Raw genomic sequence first — 25,689 nt, 5'->3', positions numbered from 1 at the left:
GTGAGTAAACGTTGTGCATAAAACCTTTTTTTTTTTTGGCGAAAATCAAAATAATTCAATGAAATGTACCAAATTAAATCCATTCACTTCCGGAAGACACAGCTCTGCCAGTCTGTAGTACAGTACATTTCAAATACATCATAGATGTTGGGGTAATTAACATGACTGAGACCAAACCTACTCTAATGACTCACACAAAACTCCCAAAAAAGAGATTTCTCATGACATTTATTCAAATAAACAATACAGTTTATAATTTGCTAGGATAAAATAATAAGTTTGAACACATAAGAAGCATTTTGGGAGAGAATACCCCAAAGATCTGAAACTGGGTTAAAGGATGTGTTTTAATGAAAGCCGACACTTCGGTGTCATCTTCTAACTTGCATCAGTGCCTTTATATTCATGTCTCCTTCAGTCAATCTTGTGAAGACCACCATATTGCAGAGACATGAACGAGCATTTACAAGCAGAGAACTTGACACCCAGAGCAACCACCACATAGAACAATGCAAACCTGGAGGGGCACTGACATTTTAATGTCAGATACTCAACCCATGTGCGAAAAATACAGTCTTTAATGCAAAAGCATAATGTTATAAAACAGTCCTACAACCTTAAGAAGTTTGCCCTTTATTCCTCATCTGCCTAAAGATCACGCAAGTCTATCTGTGAAGCTTGGTTTAAAGCAATGGTCGGTCTCACTGCAAAGTAAGAGATTTCTTCAAAGAGGCATGGCAAATGTCAGCCCCACACCCTTCAAAGTTCCCACTGCAAGGGTGATGCAAATGCCTGAACCTGTTTGACAGTGATCCAGCTCATTTAGCAGCACTACAGAGCAGTGCAGGCATTACATTCTATTACCCCCCTTCATTCCCCAACAAGGTGCAAGCTGAGCTTTAAGAGGGCAACCTCAAGCCACATCGGGAAAGAGAGAAAAGAAGAAGAAAAAAAAGAGTGAATGTCACTCAGTTTGGCTCTTGCAAATAATTACAAGGTCTTAAATGTTAAACACCTCTAAAAACGACAAAGGGGTTACGGCAACAGGGTTAGAATAGAGGGACTCAGGGCTGGAGCATTCTACCTTACCTTTGAACTGTAAAAGTTATTCTGCTCTCACTTTTCTATATGGTCCTTGCACGTCTTCCTTTATCTGATCATTTGGCAACTAAGAGAAATTCTATCAGTCCCCATGTAGAGTTACAGATGGGATGTAACTTGTGCACTGCTCTGACGAGACTGAGGACGACAGGTCGAATGCCTTATTGCCAAAGACCTCCAAGCTCCCACATACTATGGAGGGGGTAAACAGACCCAACCTAATTGGCAAAAGTACACCTTTTTCAATATGGTAAAGAATAAATATGTAAAAATTATGCAAACACGTGCCACTCTTGCTCTTTAACTTCCATGCATATGGACTATTTACAAATTGAAAAATACAGACTTACTATTTTGTTCTTTTGATTTTTTTTTTTTCTTCTCCCTTCCTGAAATGTCTTTGCCTCTTTGCAATCAGCCTATCAACATTTTGCCACACCAGACAAGGATCTCACCATATATTGCAGACATGGCCAGGACAATTAAAGCTGTGTTGAAAAAAAAAAAAACATGTTCACACTCAAGGGAAAACAAAAGTCAAAATCAAAACGGAAAGATTCACAAGCAAAAAAAAAAAAAAAAGAAAGAAAAATTAATATCAGGTCAGGTTCAGGGGAGGTGTTACAATACAAGCCAAAAGGTTTGTATTTGTTTAAGATGGAATTCTGCTTTCTCAAGACTCCACTCTGTTGCTAACAATACTGTAGTACACTCTTTTATTACTCTACCTTTTATTTAAATATAATTTACTTTGAAGATTTTGTTAAACAAATCCAGGAAAAAATGATGCAAAAGTGGTTTGTTTGCCAGAGAGGCGGCAGAAGGCCCGTGCTGCCCTGTTAAATTGCATCAGCGCTCTAGTTTGTCAAGATACTCAAGAGTCCTTTGCATTGGGACGTGTCCTCAATCCTCAATGTACTCCCACAGGTCCTTCTCATAGCCTTCATGCACGTGCTGTAGCAGCACTCTTCGCCTGCTCTCACAGTATCTGGAGAAATGGAAAACAATAGTCAGAATCCAAGAACCCACAACCCCAACCATGGTAGGTGGTGACTCTTCCCACTCTCACCTGTACTTGTCTTGTACTTTCTGCTTGATGTCCTGCAAGGAATCCTGGGAGATGTCCCGCTCTAAGTAGCCAGAGAGCACCTCCGTGGCATTTTCCAGGTCTGCCTGGTTGTTCTGATAACCAAAAAATGTATAAATATTATTGTTCTTCGTCACAGAATGGATTAACACAGTGGTTCTCAAACTATGGTACCACGGGTGATACGCGGGCTCCCTGTGGTGGTACCCAAAGGCATCTCCACAATATATATATTAAAAAAAACTCATGTCCATTATATCAGTCGAGATGAACATTTAACACTAACTCTTTTGAAAATGGCATTTATAAAAATGTAACTAGTTCTAAAATCGCTCCAGTAGTTTCTGTCATGGATCATTTGCTTAAATAGATTAAATTTCAGCCTAAAAGTTTCCCCATGTGACATACCTCAAAAATAATGGACTGGTTGTTCTTCTTGAGGTAGAAGGCAAAGACGTAAGTGAACATGAGTGTGGAGCGACACTGGCACAGCACATCCACAGCCTTCTTCAGAAACTGCACCTCAATCCAGGACATGTTGTGCTGCTGCATCTCCTCCATCTTCTGCTTGACCTGAGCGTAGAGCTTGTGCTCAAAGCGCAGACTCTGCATGTGGTTCATGTAGCGGTTGCAGTAGAATAGGTACCTCTGCAAGGCTGCCCTGGAGCGCTGCTCAAAAAGCATAAAACTGACTTTACTCAAACGTGATCAACATGACTTTCACAACAATTAATCTTTACATGCACTGACCACTTGAGGTAAGACACCATTCAGACACCGTGTTTGAGGTAAGACACATTTCATCAGAATGAAACCAACTTAATTGTTTGCTATAGTGAAGCAGATATTTATCATGAAGCTGAGACAGTCAGGAGTTTTAATTTTCAATTGTGTTACCAATGCATAAATGAAGGAATCTTTTTCTTACCTCTTGAGCATCTCTGGCTGCCTTGGCATCATCTTCATTGTAGCGATTGCAGTTGTACCTGAAACATCATTGCAGGGTGAGAACCATCAACAATATTTCCTTCACACTTAAACACAAAATCAGGGTCCGAAATCAACTTTTTTTTTTACTCACCGGCCAAGGTGGGGGGTAGATAAAATAAAAAATTGGAGTTGAACACCACATAAGCAGACTGTTCATTATTGGACGTGTGTATCTCTGACTTCTCCTGCGGTTCAGGTCGTAAGTGAAAAGTGGAGCATGCATTTAGCGTGCTCTGTATGTTCAGTGTTGCACTAAAAGTAAATGGGTGCCCATGGTGGCTGGCGCTCCGGTATGTGTGTGTGCACCAATGTATGTTGGCATTTCGTAGTGTGCCCCGCAAGGCTCCAATCATGCAAACAGCACAGTAGTGAAAAGTACCTACAGTCTATCTAAGTATCAAATGCAGGGCTCGACATTATAACTTGCCCACTGGCCCAGATGAATGATTGACAGAGTCCGGGCCAGCTGATTGCACGTTCAGCCTCTCAGGCCTGCATTTCATAGCACTATCCTGTCATACCGTTGTTTTGTCAGTAATTATTTAAAAAACGTTGCACTAATAACTGCTACAGCATCAACGCATCAAGTGCTTGTGCGTGCACTTGTGTGTCACAGTTGAAAGGCACCCGACGGCTTCATTGCTGACCCTCCGGCGAGCACGCTTGCTACTCTTGAATTGTACACTCTCACACAGATTTTAGCGCAGGTTTTCTCTACGGTTTTAAAACCATCAGATCCCAAAAGCCGAGCTTAAATCAGCATTCAAATGAAAGAAATCACCGGAAGAGTCTAGAGTGGCAGCAGGGCATGACCAAAACAGAACGGAGAAAAGTTTCAGCCACATTGACAGGCAGCTGGAGGAGCTGGAACACGCTGCAGCTAAATTTCCCCTTAAAGTTAAAGACTAGATCCTGGTAAAGATAAAAGTTATTCACAAAGCATCTTAGCCCTTAAGAGAGCTCCTAAAGTAAAGATCTAAGGATGAAGAGTTTCTCACAGAGAAGAAAGAAGGAGAGAAAGGTGATCATAACAATTCCAGCTCTATCACAGCCTCATATTAATATCAGTCAGATTAAGTAGACTCTTACAGTTACCAGCATGATGAATAAACATGAGCACATAAATATAAGAAAAATACAACATATTTGACATAATTAGAACTCAATTAATTAAATAAAAGTTGTAATTTAATCTTGCATCAGAATGGTTCAAGAGTAAATTAGTGACTGTTATTTTTCGAATCAAAGGTAATGTTCCTGGGCCAGCGGTTACAATGGTCGGGCCAGTGATCCTTGAAAACTAGTGGCCCGGAGGGCACTTAATACTTTTTATACATGACTGATGGGTATAAATATTTACTCTTTAATTTAATTTGCTCCCCAAACCCTTGGTGAGTGTCAATTTTAGACCCTGCATACAAACGTGTTATTCTAAATCTCCATCAATTTAAAGTTTTTTCGCTGCAGGTGTCAGATGTGTATTAAGTTGATTATGTAAACACCCAGATGATGCAATCAACAAAAAAGACATACCTAAAGAATGTTCATACACTGATCTGAAAGTAACACTACTTTTTTTAAAGTTCTCACCAAGCTGAGCCGTGGGGTTCCCATGGACCCAGGCAGACCCAGCAGAACTCGGCTTTGCAGTTCTGGTTCCGACAAACCATGTGATTGCAGCCTCCATCTTTTTCAATGGTCACATGGCATTTAGGACACTCCTGTAAGCAGATGAGAGGGAGGCCATTTTTAAGTCTCTTTTGAGTCTCTCACAAAAGTAATGGAATAAATCAAACTCAAGCTAAAAACAAACAGTTAAAAAATGTAATGTATTTAGGGTAATCACATCGATTCGAGAGCAACAGAAACTAAGAGAGCAACACTACTTTTGACCCTTACCTTTGTATTTGCTGCAATCCAGTTTGAAGTTTCACTGTCATCATCACATTTCTTAATCCATTTCCTCAGCCACTACAAAATAAGTTAACAAAAGTTAGAAATAATGTTTGCAATGGATGCTTATGTTGACAGAACCTGACTTGAGATGCAGTGGAATAGGTTATGTTTTCGGTGAAAGGGTAAAATACTCTTGTTTGGCTTACCTTACACTTGACAGGATCATGCCAATTCTCTCCACAGTTGAAGCTTCAGCAAGAGGAGGAATCACAAGACAAAATCACATAATGTTATGCAAGTACAAATTATAATAAAAAGTCGACATTTAAATACTGTTGCTTACACTGATTCACAAACAAAATCTCTTACCAGAACTGACGTCCACACTTGCACCGCACTGGCTTGGCATCTGGATACTGGACTTTGACAACATGATGGCAGTCTGGTGCCGGGCACCACTTTAACAGTCGATTGCACTTTAAGGAGCAATGAAAGTAAAGATGTAGAATCAAATCATAGTTTTACTTAGAATAGCATATTTCCCTGCTATTCTAAGAGGTGCATACATATTAAAATAACATCATAATTGATGCTGTGAAGCTGTTGGTTTATCATGTTGTTAAGAAGGAAAAAGATGTCAAAGCTTACCTCTACAAAACTATTCGTTATTAAATGCTGGTACTTCAACTTTACTTTTGAATCTGTTATGAGGCGCCTGTAGGAGAAGTCAAATCATTTCTTAGTTGGAATGAAACAACATCTCGCAATTCAATTAAAAATTGGTACAAATGTGGACTATATATAAATTAATTTGACAATCCTCAATACTGTTTTTCACCAGCAGAGTGTGCTGTCTGCTTTTGGCTTCTCGTTCAGCCTTAAGGATTTAGGCTGATGATTAATAAAGACTCAAACCAGTTGTAATGACAAAACTTGAATGAAAACTTGTATTAATCGGTAGATGACAAAAAGTTGAGAGATTCAGAGTCCTCTCTGTGCTTCAATGCCAGAACCACAGGCTACAACTTGGTTTGTTCTATAAATGTGTTTATTTGATTTAGAATGTTTTTTTTAAATCCCTTTATATTACACAAAAAAATCTAAAATGTATTTTGTATGATATTATCAGTATCAGATTTTATAAAGAAACGTGCCTGGTTTTAAGTCACTATACAACCTCCAAATTGAAAAGTACGACTTATTTATAAAGGAAAATTAGTAATGAACCCAACATCTTGAAAGGTATCATATCGCCAGTAGAGTGTATTGTAACATCCCTATTTATAAGTCTTTATTGAATAAAATGGCTGACTTTGGATAATAGTTTCCTACTTCAAATGTAGTGTACAGTTTACCTTTCAATCAATAATGCAGCCTCATTGTCAATCATTTCACACTTTCCTAAGTAGCTCAATAAAGGAAAACTGTAAAATGACATGTAAAGCGGTAAAATTCATTTACATGCTGATATTAGTTTTGTAGTGACAGCACATTTGGTAATGATAAACCTAACAGTTAAGTGCAGACTACAAACTGAGAGATGAGGAAGGCAATTCAATATAGAATACTGACATGAGAAGCATGTGTGTAATGCACCTAAACTGATCTGTTGAACATAATTAGATCTCTTGCTAGCTGGTCAGATCAGAATGTAGGTTAAGACAATTACTGTCAGCTTAACAGCTAGTAAAGGAGATTAGAGTCCATTCTCTCAAAATGAAGGTTTGTGTGTATATACAGTATATATATATATATATATATATATATATATATATATAAGGGCTACCAATTATACCTATACCTATATGTTATATTATACGACTATTCAAGACACTTGTATTGTACAACTGCAACATTAAACAGATCTTTACAGCAAATGTAACAAATGAAAAAACAGTCTTTTTCCAGTAGATGGCTACTTAATCACATCTCTGTATGCTGATCATAAAAAAAGATAGAATTACAATTAAGTAAAAAAAAAAAACATGCAGTATTATTTTTTCCTGCCCTTTTCACTACCAGTCTGTGCTATTCAAATGATCCATTTGGATCACAGTTGACCAGCATTTTAAAAAGATTAAAATGAATGTAAACAGAAACAAATACTCACATGACTGTGTTGTCATCGACCAAAATGTCACAACTATGAGCAGGACACGAAATGGTCTGTGAAGAAAATACAGATCATTAGTCATTCACATAGTTATTGAAGGAATAACAGTGATGATCAGTGCCTCGTACCCATTAAACAATTATAGTGAGTACCTGTCCCATTCCTTCTTCAATGATTTTGGTGGTCAGGTAATCTCCCCAGCACTGCATGCAGAACTTGTGTCCACACTCCAGGCCTGTAAAATACTGTGAGAGAGGAGCACCTTGTGAGTAAGGCAAACTAGATAGATGTGATATATTAAGCTTTGAGGACTATTTTACTTTTAACTGATCAAAATAACCAACACATTATTTATTGCTCTACAACCCCAAACTATTTATGTTCTGTACTAAAAGCTGTGTTGTCAACTAATCAACTTTCTTTCTCATTTGGAAAATAACAACAATAAATATCGTAGCTCACACACTTAGCCACCTAGCCTCATTGATATACTTTTACCATGTATCAGGTGTTTGTGTTGCAAGTGATTACATCAGATTCCTGTGTTGCTTGTTGTGGTAACAATATAGTCTTCAATAGCTATGTAAGCTATTAATGCAGCTTTTCCATTACAAAAGCAGGCGAAACTGAGATCCTCCACTTATCCTCCAAACAATCAAAGTGTTTCTGTATGTATTCTGCTCAGCTGCTCTGATACACTGTGGTCACCCTGGATGACGGAAGTCTGAACAAAACTGATCTTTTCAGATTCACTAAGCACACACTAAATCCGTATAAAGAAACATATTTCTGTGGTCTTGATTGAGAAAAATAAATGCATCAATCAGATGTTTAGCTGACCATGGAAACATTTGTGCTTCCTGCCACTGCAAGATACTGGTTAGCTTTTTACAATAGCTATTTTACCTGCTTATCTTTCATGGGGTTGATATTTAGAGTGCAGTGGCCAAAGAGACATTACTCTTAAAGTAAAATCCAAAACTTAAGGCTTGAAATGTTCAGATCACACTGGGAAAAGTGGGTGAAGTATGTCAAACCTCTGAGACCTGACTCCTGATATTGCTTGATTTACTTTATTTCTTTGTCACCTTCTCTCTGGATGTATATAGTTTTCTCCCTTAAGTAGCCGCAAAAAAGAAAAACAAGTCCTTAGAGGCTAGCCTATGTCAACAGATATAAGGTTTAAACTGTAATCTTACTTTAAAGAACACAGATGAATGTTGTACGCTGTATATGTACCTCGTTCTTGATCATTTGTAATTTGAATGACAATGTACTATGGCACATAGTGAAATGAAATAAAAAAATAAAATGCAAATGTTTGAGGACCACTGAAAGTATTTGTTTGTGATTCTATCACTACCATCGAAAGGATAGAATGCATGGTGGCCATGAATAAATCAACCTGCTCTACAAACATCAACCCTTCATTCCATTCTGTTCACAAAGTAAAATACTGTGGGTAGCTTATTTCAAAGTGTGGAAGTACTTTTTATTTCAAACTTTAGCTATTTTCACACTTTATATCAATGCTATGTGATTTTCCAAAAATTCACATTTCTTCTTTTGTTTTTTGGGACAAAAATCATAATTTTCCATTTGATGTAGAAATGGATCAGCAACAACAATTGAAAACAATCCTGAAAGAGTTTTTCTACAATGTACTTTATTACCTAGCATGCCCTGACATTCTCCAATCCCAACTCAAACGCATCAAGCCATCAGCAGGTAAAGGGATATCTGTCTCAGCTAAAAATCCAACTTAATTCCATGATTGGTGGGCAACTCACACATCTAAAACCAATGTACTAATGAAGGATTTATTTTAAAAGAAAACAACAATAGTCAATACTGAGAATTCCATTAAAAAGTTTGTCTCTGTTTATAGACAGTATTTCTTGCACATTATCAACAGCTAATGTCATCACCTTTAACCGTTATGTTAAGCTACCTCACCTCTTCTTGACTTGCTAGTTATCTTTTCAGTTGAGGCAGTTAAAATAGCCCTGAAATAATCATTTGAAAAAAAGGATTCAAATGTCATTGCAGTGCTGCTTCAGTTAGAGTTCCCCCTGAATAACAGAAGTTAAAATGTGCCCTTAATGCCCATGGCCATATTAAGCTAAGATGTAGTTTTATGTTCAACAAAATCTCTATTGAAATAGCGCAACTCAGACCTGAACACATTCAGCAGCAATTTCTGGTGTCATAATGGGACTCACGGAGTTCGGGAAGTTCAGATAGCAGATCTGACATGGCATGTCCTGTGCCGACGATCTAGTGTTGATTGGAGGACGGATGCGAGGCTTCTTACTGGGGTTAATTACATGACACTCGGAGAAAAGCTTGTCAAGATTGCCATCAAAATACCTGCATATAATGAGACAAAGACAAAAGAAAACAGTGTTACAAAGGCTTGGAGACATTTGTCTTCCCAGGAGCATCTCAGCCAACAGATTTTGTTAGCTGTCAGAAGACAAGTAGTAAAGGGCCTCAGAGGTTCTTACCTTTCCATTAGTTTTTCTTTATCCCAGTTGAAGTGACTGAGAAGGATACGCGTTATTGTTGCAGGATTCTAGAAGAAAAAGATACATTTTCCATTAGAAAACATATAATTTAATTTTCAATCTTCACATTAATATCCAAGAAAAAGTTGAAAAATCTTACATGAAAAATCCTTTCCTTGACATTTCTACAATTCCAATCCTACTAAAGACTAACTCTTTTTTGACATGTTCATGCAACAGATTTTTTAGATACTTAAAAGCCGAGTGCTTGACCAGAAGTGCAGTTTAAAAATGGTAAACTGAAATAAAATCAAGTAGTGCCTTCAAATAGTTGGAGACTAAAAGGTCCTCACTTGCATTTATTTTTACTGTCCCTACATTCATAGTGTTGGGCATGGACAAAAATAAAAAATAAAAATCAGAAACACCTTTCTTTACAGTGATGTCTAATAAAATGTCACTACAATTTACTGCTACACAAAATAGCCAGATGCACATGATGCATGGAGAAACCATATGTGGTACATCCTTGTCACCAAATGATGCCAGTTTGCAGGTAAAAACACATCAAACTCTTTTTTTAAGAGTTTACGGTCAGCCTTGTTGAGGAAAGTCTGACAGTCCTGAGTTGTGAATGAAAGGGAAGTAAAACAAAAAAGGAAAGCCATCCACTGAAAAAGTACAAGTAATAACTTAAATAATAAATATGTTCTGTAGCTGCTGCGTATCTAATGTATCTTAGTTACAAAGGTTATTTGTAGCAGTAAGACATGAGACTGTGCTGCAGCACTCATTTTTCTTTACATTCTGTTAAACCAAAAACGTTTTGCATTGTGTTTGATCACACTTTGCTTGGACTAATGATAAAATATGGATGAAAAGTCAAATAGAAATCACATAAATCTACTCCCCTCTTGAGTTTGTAAGTTAACACTGTTGTTAACAAACTGATCCTTCAAATAAGGAACAAATGGTGTTGTTGTTGGCTCATCATTTGTCCAACAAACCAATATATAGCTTTATCTAAATGACCAAAAGGGTGCCTAAACACGTTCTCAGGTGCACACTGTAACAGGAAGAAACCATGAAAATTTAATTAGAAGTCCGTGGCACACTGAAAATAACTTTACTATATTTTATTTGCCACAGACTTTTGTTTTTAAACAAATGTATAGCTTTTGTTTTATGGGCAGTAAATTGTGAAAAAAATCTCTTTGTCTAGTTACCGATGTTGCTATATTGAGGTATACTGCGCTAATAGTGTCAAGAGAAATCAGTACTCTATCTGAAATACCTGGCTATTACAATGATTATTAGTTTCTCAGACCTGCAGTAAAAAGACATTCTATTCATTGCATACTAAAATTGGTCCACCAGTGAAATACGTAATGGTACAGTGCATTGTTTAAACAATGCATTCAGTGACTGTTTCTAAGCCATCAGAGGACAAGATAAGAAAACGGTATCAACGTTAATGTTCACACACAAACTCACACAATGCCCATTTCACTTCATCCTGATGCAATTAGGGATGAAAATATCGGGGTAATTCATGACTAAGTGCAGTATTGATAATGAGAGTATCACTTTACACCACAGACACTGTCATGTTAAGATATATTATTAGTGCAATTCAAGGGGAAAACCTTTATTTTAAAAATAACCTTCACGAGCCGATGTCAGACTTTCTAATCAGTTGCCTTCAGTTTGCCAAACACAACAAAGCTTGTTTTCATTCATTATCTTAAGGCTGTAGTTAGTAGTATGTTGAACTGAATTTGCTGAATTTCTACTTTTTTGTATTCACAAACTGATACAAATGAGGGAACTTATTACAAATACCTATTTAGAAATTATAAGGAATTGTAAATACCTATTACATTCATGAACAATGTTCAATGTACTTGGTCTGTTTGTCTAATTAAAGTTTTCAAAGCAATTCTTCGCACTGCATGAAGTCTCAATGTGAAACAATAGATATCCCCCCCCTGCAATTTTGCCCCATAGAAAGTACTGTGGCAGGCACAACCACTAAATATTTACAAAAAAACAAATCTTACATTCTCCACATTTAAACGTCATATATACACAGAGTACAAATGCAATGATTTACTTTGAAAAAGAATGTAAAGATTTAGCAGATATTCCTAAATCCTATTTTTAGACGAATCACCATGTCTGTGCTGCCATGAGGCTATATACTATATATAATTTACCTTTTGGTTATAGAGGATGATTTAATTGAAATTATGACTAATGAATGCATTCTATCGTGTATAAAATTCAACGTAATTGGTTAAGAGGCCTATCAGGACCACTTTCCATTTTATTCTGTAACCAAGTTAAGTGAAAGGAAATGGAGGCCCATGTTAACGACAAAAAACGAAGGGCTCCACAGAGTTTCCCCTGGCCTCTAATTTAAGATATACTGCAGCTGAATCTAGACAATGAATCTAGTTCGTGAGATTTATTTTTAACAGTTTCTTAAGTGCAGACAAAAAGCCCGTTCACGTCTGCACAAGTTAACCAGCGAATAACTTGCAAAGCAACTCGATGACCAAGCCTTTCGTCCAGCATTAAATAATGACAACGTTAATGTTATTAGACAACATTAGTAACGCTCAGCTTGCTTTTGCCTGATAAAACTCTCCTTCTACCGACTGTGGTCGTCTCATTTTGTAACTAGGGACGTTTTTTTGCTTTTTCCGGTTAGGGGGGCTAGGGTTAACGATTATTTAGCAATGGTAGCTAAATTGGAAGCTAACACTTAGCTTAGCAAACGTTTTCTGCCAACTTCTCAACCGGGATAAGGCTACTTCCTGGAATAGAATATGAATTTAAGGTGTTATTTTGAATTTAAATACTTAACATTAAAACATGTAATCGTGTTAAATGCACAGCACACATACAAGTAAGGTATATTGAGTAAAAAAAATGTTAATGTTAATTTTAGCACTAATTTGAAACAGCCAACTTCCAGCAAGTAAACTACTCCTAAAAAAAAAAATGCTAACGGCTATGCTAACGTCCACGGCCCTGATAGCGCTTCACCCGAGTCTGGACCCCGGTGTTTCCTGACGCTGAAATACCAAAAATACCTACCTGGATGACCTCGTTGACCTCCCTGATACACTCCACCATATGCTGGAGGATCTGCTCGGCGGTCAAAACCTCGAAGCGGTAGTCCTCCTCCTCTTCCTCGCCGGGGCCGTGGCCACCTCCGCCAGTTTCGCCGCACTCGTCTCGCTCCCCACCGGCCACCACGGGATCGACCAACTCCACCTCCCCGAGCTCCAGGGTGTCGTCCTCGGGCTCCTCTTCGGCGCTGTCCTCGCTACATTCCTCTTCTTCGTCGTCGTATTCATAGTTATAACCCTCGTCTGAGTCCATTCCTAGGGGTGTTATCAACTTGTGACAATCACACCTAAAGGTCTACAGTGTGAGAAATGTTGGTTGCGGAACCATACGAAAAACCAAAAATTTTATCCCGTGCCTGTTTTTCAGCTGCAGTGAAAATAACAACAAAACGTCGCCGCTGCTAAGCCAACAAAGAGACACCGCGTCACTGACTGACGACGGGCCTACGTCACATGGGCTGTACTATACTGCCCTACAAAGGCAAAAGGCAGTAACTTCAATTTTTTTAATAATTAGTTTCTCTCATTTTTGGAACATTACAGATGTGCTTTATTATGTGAACAGATATCTTGAGTCAATTGTGTTTTTTTATTTTTAGAAAATAGTAGGTTGCCTGAATTTCCAAAAGTTTCTTGTGCAGAGGTAATATCATAGTCCATGAAGTTCTACTGAGACGTGATTATTGCTGGTTGAAAACGTAACCCAATTCCCGCCTAGACGACTTGAAATATAGTCAGTAACTTCAATTTTGATAGTCTCTCAGGAGACTTGATTTTCCTGAAGATGGCCGTGTCCTGAGGCTTTGTGTTTTTTTCTTTATTTATCTTATTTTTGTGAACTTTTTTTTTTTTTTACATTTCACTGCACATCTGTATGAGCATGTGACAAATAAAAATCTTGAATATTGAAAAGCCCTCGAGAAACCAAAGCAGAGTCCAGTAACTTCACTCATCAGGGTCTTTGTACTGCAGCATTCAGGAATACTCAAACTGAGTTAAGGTCTTCTGCCTTTGTTTTACATGTGGATCAAAGTGAAGTTACTGTTTCACTGCAGTGGAGTTAAGGTGTTATGCCTTTGTTTTAATATCTGTCATCAAGCACTTCTGACACACACAGTAGCTTGACTAAAGTGTAGCAAAGAAATAGTGTTGGTTGTGTTATTTTAACAATGCAACCAAGTGAAATACAGTAACAAATGGAAGTTAATGCCTTTTGCCTTGGCATGACCTCTTATTATTGTACAGGCAATGAAAAGGAAGAGTACATTAACTTCCAAATAAGGGTCAAAGGTCATGTTTGAGCTAAAGATTTTTATGAACATTAATAACCTCATTAAAAAGACAAAGAATTGCCACATTTCCAATATTCTGCCTGCAACTCATTTGGCTGGACAACAAAAAGACTTTAAAGTCATTTTTCTTAGTTCTACACTCTTTTGCCTTTGTAGGGCAGAATGCATTGCAATCCACAGTAGCTAAATGTACTCGAAACTATTTTTCTCACATTCAAATTGTTTCAAAACAAAACAGAAATGAAAAAATAAACCACGTGTTTATTTTCACTCTGGCGGTCACTGATAGTTTATCAGCAACGTGACAAAACCATAAAACACTTCCCAAACATAAAATGTTGGTATGGGTGACGGTAAGAAGACAAAAAAAATCCTCTAGGATAAATAAACTATATGCGATTTGATCAGCAACTTTAATGTTTTACTGGTGTTTTAACTTTGCCCAACCCTTATTCATTAGAAGACACAAACACGATCTATGTAGCTTAGGCTATCTTATTCATGAATACTTAATTTCCTCCAAGAGTTTTAGTTCACAACTGCACTCGAGTTCACCACAGTTGATTTACCAAACATAGCTTGTTTTACAGGCTGATTATTTAGGCCCGTCTACAAAACTACAACCTAGATGATGGGCTATTATCTAACGTAAGGGGTTCATATTATAAACAGACCTTTATGGAACCTGCAAAATGTGTGAGGAACTCAAATCGCATTTTAATAGACTAGACTAGAGGAAATGTATTAAAATAAAAAAGGCGCACCTTTTGGCCCTAGTCACGTGACCGCATCGTCCTGAGCACATGACTTGTTGGATGGGTTGACACCACCACAGTACTTGCTGCCATCGAAGGACTACGCAGCCATGCATAAGGGACTACAAACTCGTCCGAATTTTTATTTTATTTTATTATCCATTGTCCAGGTGGGCTTAAACACAGTGGAGGCAGTATGGCCATTACCCCAGACTTTCATCTCCTCATCGGAGCAATACCGACTTAACCCACAGACTTTCTACTTTGGATACGAAATGCAATCTGCCGCACAGCCAGGTTGTACCGTTCTGGATTCTGCATTCAAGAGATATTTTTCTCTTATTTTTCTGGACTCAACTTCCGGTAGGTTTTTAAATGAAGGCTAAAAAATGAAAGTAAGATTTTACACTTCGCTTAAGAAGCCTAATAAGATCATGATTTAAAAAAAAGAAAAGAAATAGACTCATAAAGGTATTTTTAAGACCAGAATTTAGCCTTTATTCCATATTGTAAAGAACTTAGCAGCATTCAACGTAAACGCACAAATCCATAAATCCAAGGCTGAATGGATAGAAGACAGAGCAGTGCTCACCAGTTCAGTTTTGAATGTTTTGTTTGTCATGGTGGCTTTTAAAGCAGATCAATGGGCTTTGTAGATACAGCAGTTCATCACTCAGGCAGTGTAGGCCTAGACCTGCTCTAAACAATGTCAGTGGGCCAGAGTAGCACATTGATAAATATATATATATATATATATATATATTTAATAACAGAGGTATTAGAATAATGGAAAATAGATTTTAACGTTACACTGATTGAAGTGTAGTGTACAGACAAAGCCTTTTACTTTTGCAAAACTTTAACCAAAAAGCAAATGACTGTTATAATTTCCCTTTTTATGACCAACAGGTTATGGTGCGCTTCGATTCAGTGTGGATAAACCATTTGGCGTTGAGATCAGTGTTGACCGTGATGATTGTGAAGGTTATCCAAGTGAGGACTCTTCTGAAAAATGTAAGTAGCCTTTATCTGTGAAGGAGTACCACAGGTATGGCATTGACTATACAACTGTCCAAACTGGCTGGGTTTAATGTATTACCTGACCTGCTCTTATTTGTGTTACAGACAATCTGACTGTCTCTGCAGGACGTGCATCTCTGAATGCACAAACCGTGTGGGGTGCTTTAAGAGGTGATCCATTTTTTTTTTTTAAAGCAAGCATGAACAAAGGATGACTTAGGTAAAGAAAATCACAAGAAATACAGTTGTTCCTTTGAAAACAGCGTAAGTTAACAAGGGAGTAACACGTCTCCATCAAAGCCTGGGATTCGTCATGATACGTACATTTAAAAACTGCCTTAAAATTCTCACTTTTATCAGTGCTGAGTGTAACTATTTATCTTCTGATCAAGCACAGGTCTGGAATCATTCAGTCAGTTGGTGTATCAGGATGACTTTGGCTCAGTAAGTCAGATTTTTTCAAATGCTAAATATCATGTGGCATCTGAAGTCATTACCTTTTGAGATCACAATCTCATTTTATTATAGAACGTGATAAATATGGAGGATGGATTAATTTATATACTCTGTTCTGGCTTTGTCTTTTTTTTCAGTATTTTGTGAACAAAACTGAGATTGAAGACTTTCCCCGCTTTCAGTTCAGGGCTATTTTGTTGGACACGTCCCGGCACTATTTACCAGTGCAGACCATTTTAAAAACTCTGGTAATAATCTGATGACATGATCTGATCCTCAGCCTTCAGTTTTATCAATCACACTTGTCATGATTGTTTGTATTAACACATTTTTTTTTTTTTCGTGCTAGGATGCGATGGCCTACAATAAGTTCAATGTGTTTCATTGGCACATTGTTGATGACCCCTCTTTCCCTTACCAGAGCCGCACCTTTCCAGACCTTTCCGCTAAGGTATGTCATGTAGATTAAGACAGTTGTTCAACAACCAGGGAGTAAAAACCATCTCAAGTCATGTGCACAATGATTCTGCACATTCACTTTAATTATCCTGCCAAAAAAATGTGTCTTTGTTTTAGGAGATGAAAACTTGTGTATTTTATTCTTTCTAGACTTTTTTACGAGACCTACTATGTTTTAGTAATGTAAGTGCTGAACCAATCCATTAACCTTGAACAAAGACTTCTGGCTCTGATTCAGGGGGCTTTCCATCCGATGACTCACATCTACACACAGTCAGATGTGAGGAGGGTGATCTCACATGGCAGGCTGCGGGGGATAAGGATCCTTCCTGAGTTTGATTCACCCGGCCACACTAAATCTTGGGGAAAAGGTATAATTCATTAACGCAACGAGACACATTTGCTTAAGTATTTATTTATTAGTCGATTGATGCAAGAGAAATTCTTTAAACCAGTCTTGAATGCAGAGACTAAAAAAGGCAAAGCAAAGCACTGTATCTTTTGCATGAATCACATCTTATTTGGAGGATTATCAAGGTTGGCAACAAATTCCTTCACTCATAAGACAATTGACCATAATGCAATGGTATTTACACAGCATTCATTTTCCTCTGACATTATGTTGATGGTTGGAAGCTCAAATGCTGACATTCTGCTCTGCTGCAGGATGAAAGTTATAGAAATGTTGTGTGTCTGACTAATCATTAACATTTTGCAACAATTAGACTGATGAGCAACTGAAAATACAATGTACGGATGTAGCTAAATCGGGTCATATTTAAAGGTAATACAACACATTTGATAACCTAGTAGCAATGTCCAACATCAACTAACAGTTGCATTCAGCCACTTACAGTACTAGATAAACTTACCATTAGCAGGGCAGTGGCTGAAATCTAATTATAAAAGTTTTACAAACAAAAGATGTAATTCCTTACTAACATAGTGCTAGCTTTGATGTAGTTAAATGCTAGAATAATGTATGTTGCTCCAGATGTTTACTAACACTTGTCTTTTCTAGTTGTGGATTAATCTTGAAATTGTCAGATCCCTCTTTTATGACCGAGCATGACGCCACAGGAACATTTTTAGCAGTGCAAATAAAATGCAAGAAATGTATTCAAGCAAAATTCTGAACTTAAAACTGATTGATGAATGTTTTTTTTTCCTCAGGACAGTCTGACCTACTGACTCCCTGCTACAACGGGGGTATCCCTTCTGGAACTTTTGGTCCCATAAATCCTGCGTTACCCTCCACCTACACGTTCATGGCCACACTATTTAAGGAAGTGTCGTCAGTATTTCCTGATTCCTACATTCACTTAGGAGGGGATGAGGTGGACTTTACCTGCTGGTAAGTTGAAATGTGACAGAGCATTGAAGTAAGTGTCTGTTCGATTTAGTGATTAAGACTCGGAATTGCAGGTTTTGATTGCTATTATTTGTTTGTATTTACATTTTTGTATCAAAAAAGTGCAAGGAATGTCAAAATGGTTCTTTTCATATGTATGCAATGTCCAATCCTATTTTCTTGACCACTCTATGAAGTGTGAAGCACATCATTCTTCTGTGCCTTTTTAAAAAAAGATTTATATAACAGGCATAGAAAGACAGACAATGTGGAGAGAGAGAGGGGGGGGGGGGGGGGGGGGGGGTAGGGGTGACGTGCACCAAACAGGACTGGGGATTAGACCTGTGTCCAGTGTGTTATGAACTGTAGCCTCTGTATAGTACATGGGGCGCCTGCTCTGCTAACTAAACTGACACCCCCCTTTGTGAACATTTAATTAGAAATGAAACAAATGTTTTTTGAGAAAAATAAAAGGAATATAAAGGTAATTCTTTATGATGAAGGTAAATTAAGCAACTTTTGAGTAGTTGTAACTAAGTACTTTCGAGCATCTGCAAACAAATGTTCTGAAACAATTAGCAAAATGACATGCATATAAACGGCTCGTACTGCTTGATTTCATAGGAGATCCAACCCTGATGTTCGTGCATTCATGCAGGCGATGGGCTTTGGAGGAGACTTCACCAAACTTGAAGCATTCTACATGGAGAAGTAGGTTGTAAAAGGGAACATTCAGTGTTAAAAACACTCTAAATTATTTAATAATGTTACAAATGTCATTCATTTCTTCAACATTTCCAGCATTATGAATATCACTTCAGCTCTCAACAAGACTAATATAGTGTGGCAGGATGTGTTTGACTACCATGAGCGGGTAAGTACATCCAACAAGTATTAGCTTTATGATATGAAAAGCCATAGTCTTGTGTCGATGATGTTCATACAGGCTCACATTCTTAGATGAAAAAATCTATTAAAAATTCCACTAATTGTCACATTTCATTATTAGATGATTACCATCTAAATACTCTTTATATTATTTCTAATGATATGTTATATTATCCAGTACAGGGTTTTGCTTACTGACCAGTGATTTTAACAAGATCTAAATTTGGTGATATTTGAACATTATTTAGGTGGAGGCTTCAAATAAGCTTTTCAAATCTTCTGACTCTTCTTGCACTGAATATTGTCTATTTTTTTATTTGTGTAAATATATATTTTTACTGTGAAAATAAATATGAATTAATTAATTTAAAAACATGTTGTCTAACAAAGACAAACTAATGTATCACATAAACAGGGAATCAAATCTGATAGTGTTTAGCTTTGTGTTGCAGCGCAGCTCTCTGTCAGTGGTGGAGGTATGGAAAGAGGGCTGTTACCTGTGTGAAGTGCGCAGGGTTGCTAAAGCAGGGCTCAAAGTGATTCTGGCCTCTCCGTGGTATCTGGACCAGCCAGGCCCCACACATAACTGGGCCCGCTACTACACTGTGTGGCCCCTCGCCTTCAAGGGTTAGAAAGTAACGTGTGCAGTGATTGATTGAAGTTGTGCAAACTGCTGTGGGTTTTCATTTTGATTGTTGAACGGCTTACTTTCCTGTAAAATGTTTACAATTTTATATTTGTGGCCATGCCACTAGGTGGCATTAGAGACTGATGTTTATTGTTAAAGAGACATATTCAATTTTCAATTCCATATGGATGACCACAGCCCGATGGCTTACATGCACACTCAGTCCCTGAACATAAAGTATAAACATAAAAACAGTGGAAACAAAGCTTCTCGCGTCATATAATGAAAGTATAGGCAGACAAAGAAGAGAGAAAGCAAACTAACCAAACCTGACTGTAGTTCTTTTAGATTCAGGCTGTTCATTAGATACTCTATTATTGAGCCGTGATGAGTTGCTAAATATATATATATATATATATATATTTATATAATGGTATAATGTACATTATATTGTACCTGACTCTGCAGTGAACAGATTTTGCTCACTTAAAAAACATGCATGCCCATAACCTGTAATGTCAAAATGTTGAAGCAATCAGACAAGCAAGGTAGAAAAAAATATATTTCTTGCATTTTCGCTGCCATGACAGGATGTTCAAGACCAGTGTTTCTGCAAACACACTCAGAAGTAGTTGTTGGTGGAAATGTAAATAAATATATTATTAATATTATGCAAATAATTTCAAAACCTCACAACCACTATAAATGTTTCTTATTTTTCTATTCAGGAAAACTGCCCGTGCTGTCAAATGTGGATTAAGGATTTTTCGCAAGTCCATTTTCTGAAACATAAAACAAACATAGATTTGAATAAATTAATCAATACGAGAGAAAAAGAGAGCAGCTTGGTCTTAAGCAGTGTATCAAAGAAGGGCAAGACAGCATGTTGTTTGTCACTCTGCGCAGATTCCTAAGGACACAGTGCTGCATATCTGGAAGGGTGTACCAGCTAAAATTAAGGAAGAGCTCAGCAGGATCACCAAAGCTGGCATGAGGGTCCTGCTGGCGGCCCCATGGTACATCAACCACATTTCCTATGGCCAGGACTGGCGCAACTACTATACTGTGCAGCCACAGAACTTTTCTGGTGTGTGCATGGCCAAGTAAATTCACATCCTATTATAAGTAACGTTTGTGCTGGTGATGAAAGCTGTCAAGCAAAATGGGCAGTTTTATACACCCCTTCTTCTTGAATTTTGACTTGAAGTTGTGTGCTGAATTTTTATTTAAAGATTCTCATAAGCAGTAAACTCATAACCCGCCAGTCTGAAACCTGTGCAGTTTTCAAATCAAAGGTTTTTAATGTCTCATCACAGGTACTGAGGAACAGAAGAAGCTGGTGATAGGGGGTGAGGTCTGCATGTGGGGAGAATACGTCGATGCGACCAATCTCATGCCACGTCTTTGGTACGAAATGAAATATACACCTGAAATCACAAACTACTTTAACTGATGTAGTAAGTTCAGCAACAATAACAAGATATCACATTTAACCGTGGCTGCACCCAAACTCACAGGCCAAGAGCAAGTGCTGCAGCAGAGAGACTGTGGAGTGATGAGCAGCAGACCTCCAATGTGGACAAGGCTTTTCCACGATTGCAGGAGTTTCGCTGCAAGCTCTTGAGGTACTTTTTTTTTTTTTTACCAGCGCTTTTTATATAATTATCGCTGACATACCTCTAAAGAGGTTTCTCATAATGTCAGTTCTGAAACATACTTGTGGTTTTGCTCTACTGTCTCCTTAAGGCGCGGCATCCAGGCAGAGCCTCTGTTTGTTGGACACTGCAAACATGAGTACCAAGGTATTTGAAGAATTGGAGAATTGGATGGACTACTCTTCCATTGCAAGAACTTTTCTGGAAAGAGTTTGAACTTATTATGTTCACAGTTTGATTTGAAGCTGATTTTGGGAAGAAAAAAAAAACAGCAACAAAACAATCTTGTGTGGTGCCTTTAAGGTGATATGAAATCAGTGATACATATTTTGTTTTTCCAGTCTAAAGTTAGGTATGCACATACTGAAATGTTTTCTCAGGGACTAATGGAGAGGAGCATGGTTACAGACAGTTGGTGGACCAAGAGGCTTGGGCAGTTGTCAGGAAAACACATGATCTCAGCAGGGAAACTGCCAAACCCTTTTTGATTTGTACAATCATCTTTCTCATAGGGGAAGGTGGCGCTCCAACCCCAAAGAATCAGGGGAATTTGACAGGAAATACAGACCACAATTCTTTCATTCCACTTATAATTTAATTAAAATCAATATTTCCTGAACAGTTTGGGGAAAACAAACAAGCCAGCTAATTCTGATCATATTTAGGGTCAGATACTAGTTGATTCACTCTCTTATATATTACATTTCATTAAAAATGACTATTCAATTGTACTAATTGGAAACTTTTTTAGTTTGACTTTTAAGTTTGTTAGAGAGTTGACTGACCTTAACCACATCTTACAGGTAAAGAAATCCTCAAAAAGAAAAGCAGTTCTGTCAGCTGAGAATGGGAGATTTTCTGTCAGGTGTTGAAATGCCTTTTGTGACCCGTCTGCCATTTGTGTCTGCAGCTAGGCTCCTTAAACTCATCACCTATATTTTCTCCATCTTTTTTTAGAGCTAAAATGCTTTACTTTTACATTTTGTATATGCTCACTGACAATATCGAAAGGTTAACAAAACCCTCCTTTGAGGAAGTGAAAATAAATGTAATTCAATTTTAAATTACCTCATGCAAGAGGACAGCAAAACATCAACGTAAGATTTTTGAATTTACATAGAAAGTCTGCCAGAGTGCCCTCTATTTTTTTTTTTGTTTTGGATTCTAACGTAATCAAAGATGTGTTTCTGTTTTGTTTTTATATTTTTCTTAATTGCTGTTGCAGTGAAATAAACCTCTGACTTAAATCAAAATGATAGGTTGTCATTTCACATGACGTGATTACACATGTTGTCTGTGAACAGGATCATTCAACAGAACAGTTCAATTCTGAAGAAGCTGATTAAAGTAAACATCATATCCTGAAGGAGTGATCTGTCTCTTCTCTCACACGCTAACACATTTCAAACCACCTTAACACCAGTTTCAATAACACATTGAGTTATATGTATGATTAAGAAGTAGAAGTACACAATCTCTATTAACTATTTAAAATGCAAAGCATTGACTTTGTAAGGCCCTGTTTTTGTCATGGTCAGCAGAGCCCTCATCATGTTTAAGGTCTTATATGGGTATAAAAAGGAAACCAGACGAGGTCTGAATTAACAGCAAGACCCAGAAGCTCTTTTGACTGTACATATTCTGTAATGTGTAAACCCATAATAGTTCCACTTAAACAGAGAATCTCATCAGCAGAGGCCCGATTCAGGTCAGGTTAGCTACTGGCATGTGTCTGTCTAAACCTGTATTTAATAGTAAAAAGGCATCTGTCCCCCTCCAGAGGCCAACTGGGGATTAGCAATGCTGTGATGGTGCTGAAATCACTGATTTCACCACGTTACCCTGCAATAAGGATGGCTTGAAAAGTTTTTTGTTTTTATTTCTTCCTCATTTTTGAGTGATTACATGAAGCTTTCAGGGGACAACGTCACAGCAAACAGAGGGGTAAACTGATTCTGTCCTTCTGTTCTAATCTTAAGTCGTTTTTTTTGCCTAGATTTAATTTGTTTAGTAATAAATATGTTACATCATTTAAAAAAAAGTGTTAGTGCTTGTTGGTCATATTTAACTATTTAGTCAGAATATCATCTCCTAACACAAAAAGGTTGATGAATAATGACAAAATCATTCATATTAAGAAGTGTAATCATTTCAACAATGTAATAATAGTGCTGATTTACATTAAGATATCCTGTAAAAAAACAGAAATTATTTTTAGCATTCTAAAGAGAAGAAGCTTTAAATTAGAAAACAACCAGATGTAAACATAAATAAATAATCCCTTTTTCTGGCTCCTTTGTCAGCACTTACATGGATTTAACAGGAGTCTTCTTGATGTTAATGTACCTGTTGAATCGAGCAGACATGACTTTGATATGGACTGACTTTTCTCATTGTGTGGATTACAGTGGCAGCAGATGGCAAGGCGGGGCAATCCCTGGTAGCCATGCTGACACCTCAATCCTTCTACTTCATCTGATTTGGGGAGTCGGGGTGGGGGTGCATAGGAAATGCTGAACTGAACCTAACAAAGCTTATGAAGCTTGATTATCCATTTTCTGCTGCCACTTGAAATCAGATGGACATGCTGAGTGCACTGTAATATCATGTTTTTGCTACAGGGCGAGTAAAAAAGAAGCTGGGAAATGATATTGTCTTTAATCTTTGGATTTGTCTTCTTTATCTTAAAAAAAATAAATACAGGTTGCTTTTTAGGTGTAATTTTGCCCATGTTTTTCATTTTTTGATAATGAAACTAATTACCAAGACGTTTTTTTTTATTTATCACAATCAATTTAAAGATTTTCTTAGAGTTTTGTATTCAAATAAGAAACAAATAGGCTACCATCCTCAGTAATGTCATATTTGATGTGAAATTAAGGCACCTGTTCCTTGTGAATAAAAAGGTTGTCAACAATTTTAAGAGTTAATCTCAGTCTTTGACAATAGCTGCCATTGAAGAAGCTTATATCAAAAAGCTGCTTAAAGATGCATAAAGATTTGCCAACTTCCATTCAAGGGTATCCTCTGAAGGATAACACAATTTTGTTCATCAAATGTGTGTGTGATGTGTTGAATGTGTTTTCCATGTTTGATTCCCTATAACTTCCTTCGGTGGAATGTACTTGAATTAACAGCACTCTTAAGCTAATAACCATGCAGCTGATCTGTCTGATCTGACAACCATCTGAGCAAGGGTTTTCCCCTTGACGTGTGTTCAATCACCTGTAAGGCTCTGTCATCATAAATGTCGCCGCTAAATATATAATCATCAAGCTGGCTCACAGCATGGGGCTGCTAAAGATTCTCTGCGTCTGTGCAACAATCACAGGGCTGAGGGGTGAAGAAACATGACAGTTATCCCAGGCAAAACCTCAAAGCAGCCCTTTGCCGATGGCAGCAAAATCACATCTTATTCTCACAACAATTTATGAAGCCTGAATCCCACAAAATGGCTGAATGACTACGATGAACAACAAAAGGTTTTGCTCGTGTGAAGCCCTTTATTAGCATATTAATATCACTATAAGGGTGTCATCCTTGGACAAGAATTTCACACAAGTTTAAAAAGGGAAACAGTCTGAGATTAGTCCTCAAAGATGATTTGATACGCATGTTCACTTCATGTCTAACGGTCTGGAGTTAATCAGCTCACCCTGACATGTGAGTGACACCTGTTGTGTAATCTGATATGAGACTCCAGACATCTCAGTGCTGCTTAGGTCAGATGTATGTATTTTTAGGCTCGCACATACAGTATGTTTCGAAGATGTTTTGCTTGTAGTGTAGTTTAAGGTTATTCAATGGTATAGCCACAGTTTGCTTCACTCACTCTGACTGAACACAGTACTTTATGTACAGTGTTATCATGTGTGCATTTCATTCTTCATACACTTTTATGTATGTACATAAAAGTGTATGAAGAATGAAATGCATGACACGATTGCTAAACAAAAGCGACAACTACAATGAGGAGTTTAAAAATAATTAAAGCTCCTACAAAGACTTTTTAGCTGGTTATGAAACAGACTGATAATAGTATTGATGTCACTTTATAACCCAACAAAAGCAATCAGGACCATCAGTGAGTGGATTGATTTTACAATAAATTGCCTGTAAACACTGCCTTAGGGTATAGGTTTCAGACGAAGTTGACACTGCCAAAAAACAGTTTTTCCACATTTACCACAGCTACGATTCTCAGTGAGTGAAACATTTTAATGCTTAAAAAAAAATAAGCATGAGATTTTATTTGAAAGAAAACGACTTACTCATGTATAGGACAAAGATCGGGCAAGTCCACTTTGCCTACAGGGGACGTCAAAATCAACACAAACAAAAAGTTCCTCGCATG

General features: G+C 37.5%; 2 protein-coding genes and 1 non-coding gene across 5 annotated transcripts; 2 read left to right on the top strand and 1 right to left on the bottom strand.

The window, feature by feature from the left end:
- Nucleotides 1-211: 211 nt before the first annotated feature.
- arih1 (ariadne ubiquitin-conjugating enzyme E2 binding protein homolog 1 (Drosophila)) lies at nucleotides 212-13,254 on the bottom strand. 2 transcript variants are annotated; one of them, XM_061035440.1, is made up of 14 exons: nucleotides 12,797-13,254; nucleotides 9,695-9,762; nucleotides 9,410-9,557; nucleotides 7,340-7,432; nucleotides 7,185-7,240; nucleotides 5,723-5,789; nucleotides 5,444-5,550; nucleotides 5,281-5,323; nucleotides 5,078-5,149; nucleotides 4,769-4,899; nucleotides 3,117-3,174; nucleotides 2,597-2,860; nucleotides 2,171-2,283; nucleotides 212-2,089 (listed from the first exon to the last, which is right to left on the bottom strand). In XM_061035440.1, exons 1-14 carry the CDS (start codon nucleotides 13,082-13,084, stop codon nucleotides 2,005-2,007), a joined length of 1,593 nt encoding a protein of 530 aa, XP_060891423.1. In that variant the 5' UTR covers nucleotides 13,085-13,254; the 3' UTR covers nucleotides 212-2,004. The 2 variants fall into 2 exon arrangements, with proteins under 2 accessions (XP_060891423.1, XP_060891424.1); XM_061035441.1 differs by having other exon boundaries at nucleotides 2,597-2,857; nucleotides 12,797-13,253.
- A 206-nt stretch (nucleotides 13,255-13,460) lies between these two features.
- On the top strand, nucleotides 13,461-13,599 carry LOC132973637 (U4 spliceosomal RNA). Its single transcript, XR_009673046.1, has one exon. It is a non-coding gene; the product is annotated as a U4 spliceosomal RNA (small nuclear RNA).
- Nucleotides 13,600-14,947: 1,348 nt separating this feature from the next.
- Nucleotides 14,948-22,701, top strand: hexa (hexosaminidase A (alpha polypeptide)). Of its 2 annotated transcripts, none has more exons than XM_061035437.1 (14): nucleotides 14,948-15,241; nucleotides 15,788-15,892; nucleotides 16,004-16,069; nucleotides 16,296-16,342; nucleotides 16,492-16,602; nucleotides 16,704-16,805; nucleotides 17,052-17,184; nucleotides 17,987-18,167; nucleotides 18,789-18,875; nucleotides 18,966-19,038; nucleotides 20,587-20,767; nucleotides 20,997-21,087; nucleotides 21,198-21,305; nucleotides 21,427-22,701. In XM_061035437.1, exons 1-14 carry the CDS (start codon nucleotides 14,989-14,991, stop codon nucleotides 21,488-21,490), a joined length of 1,602 nt encoding a protein of 533 aa, XP_060891420.1. In that variant the 5' UTR covers nucleotides 14,948-14,988; the 3' UTR covers nucleotides 21,491-22,701. The 2 variants fall into 2 exon arrangements, with proteins under 2 accessions (XP_060891420.1, XP_060891421.1); XM_061035438.1 differs by lacking the exon at nucleotides 20,587-20,767 and adding an exon at nucleotides 19,505-19,679.
- The last annotated feature ends 2,988 nt before the right edge of the window (nucleotides 22,702-25,689 follow it).

Source organism: Labrus mixtus, chromosome 4 (genome assembly GCF_963584025.1).
Source record: "Labrus mixtus chromosome 4, fLabMix1.1, whole genome shotgun sequence".
Lineage (NCBI taxonomy): Eukaryota > Metazoa > Chordata > Actinopteri > Labriformes > Labridae > Labrus > Labrus mixtus.
Note: the sequence above shows the minus strand (reverse complement) of the source record. Positions and strands in the feature narration are given on the sequence as shown.

Coding starts and splice junctions, on each gene's coding strand:
- arih1 (XM_061035440.1), bottom strand. CDS start 13,084: ATGGACTCAGACGAGGGTTATAACTATGAATACGACGACGAAGAAGAG. Junction 7,241..7,339: donor TTGAAGAAGGAATGGGACAG/GTACTCACTATA, acceptor TTTTCTTCACAG/ACCATTTCGTGTCCTGCTCA. Junction 2,090..2,170: donor AAAGTACAAGACAAGTACAG/GTGAGAGTGGGA, acceptor CCATTTCTCCAG/ATACTGTGAGAGCAGGCGAA.
- hexa (XM_061035437.1), top strand. CDS start 14,989: ATGCATAAGGGACTACAAACTCGTCCGAATTTTTATTTTATTTTATTA. Junction 16,603..16,703: donor AGACCATTTTAAAAACTCTG/GTAATAATCTGA, acceptor TTTTCGTGCTAG/GATGCGATGGCCTACAATAA. Junction 20,768..20,996: donor GCAGCCACAGAACTTTTCTG/GTGTGTGCATGG, acceptor GTCTCATCACAG/GTACTGAGGAACAGAAGAAG.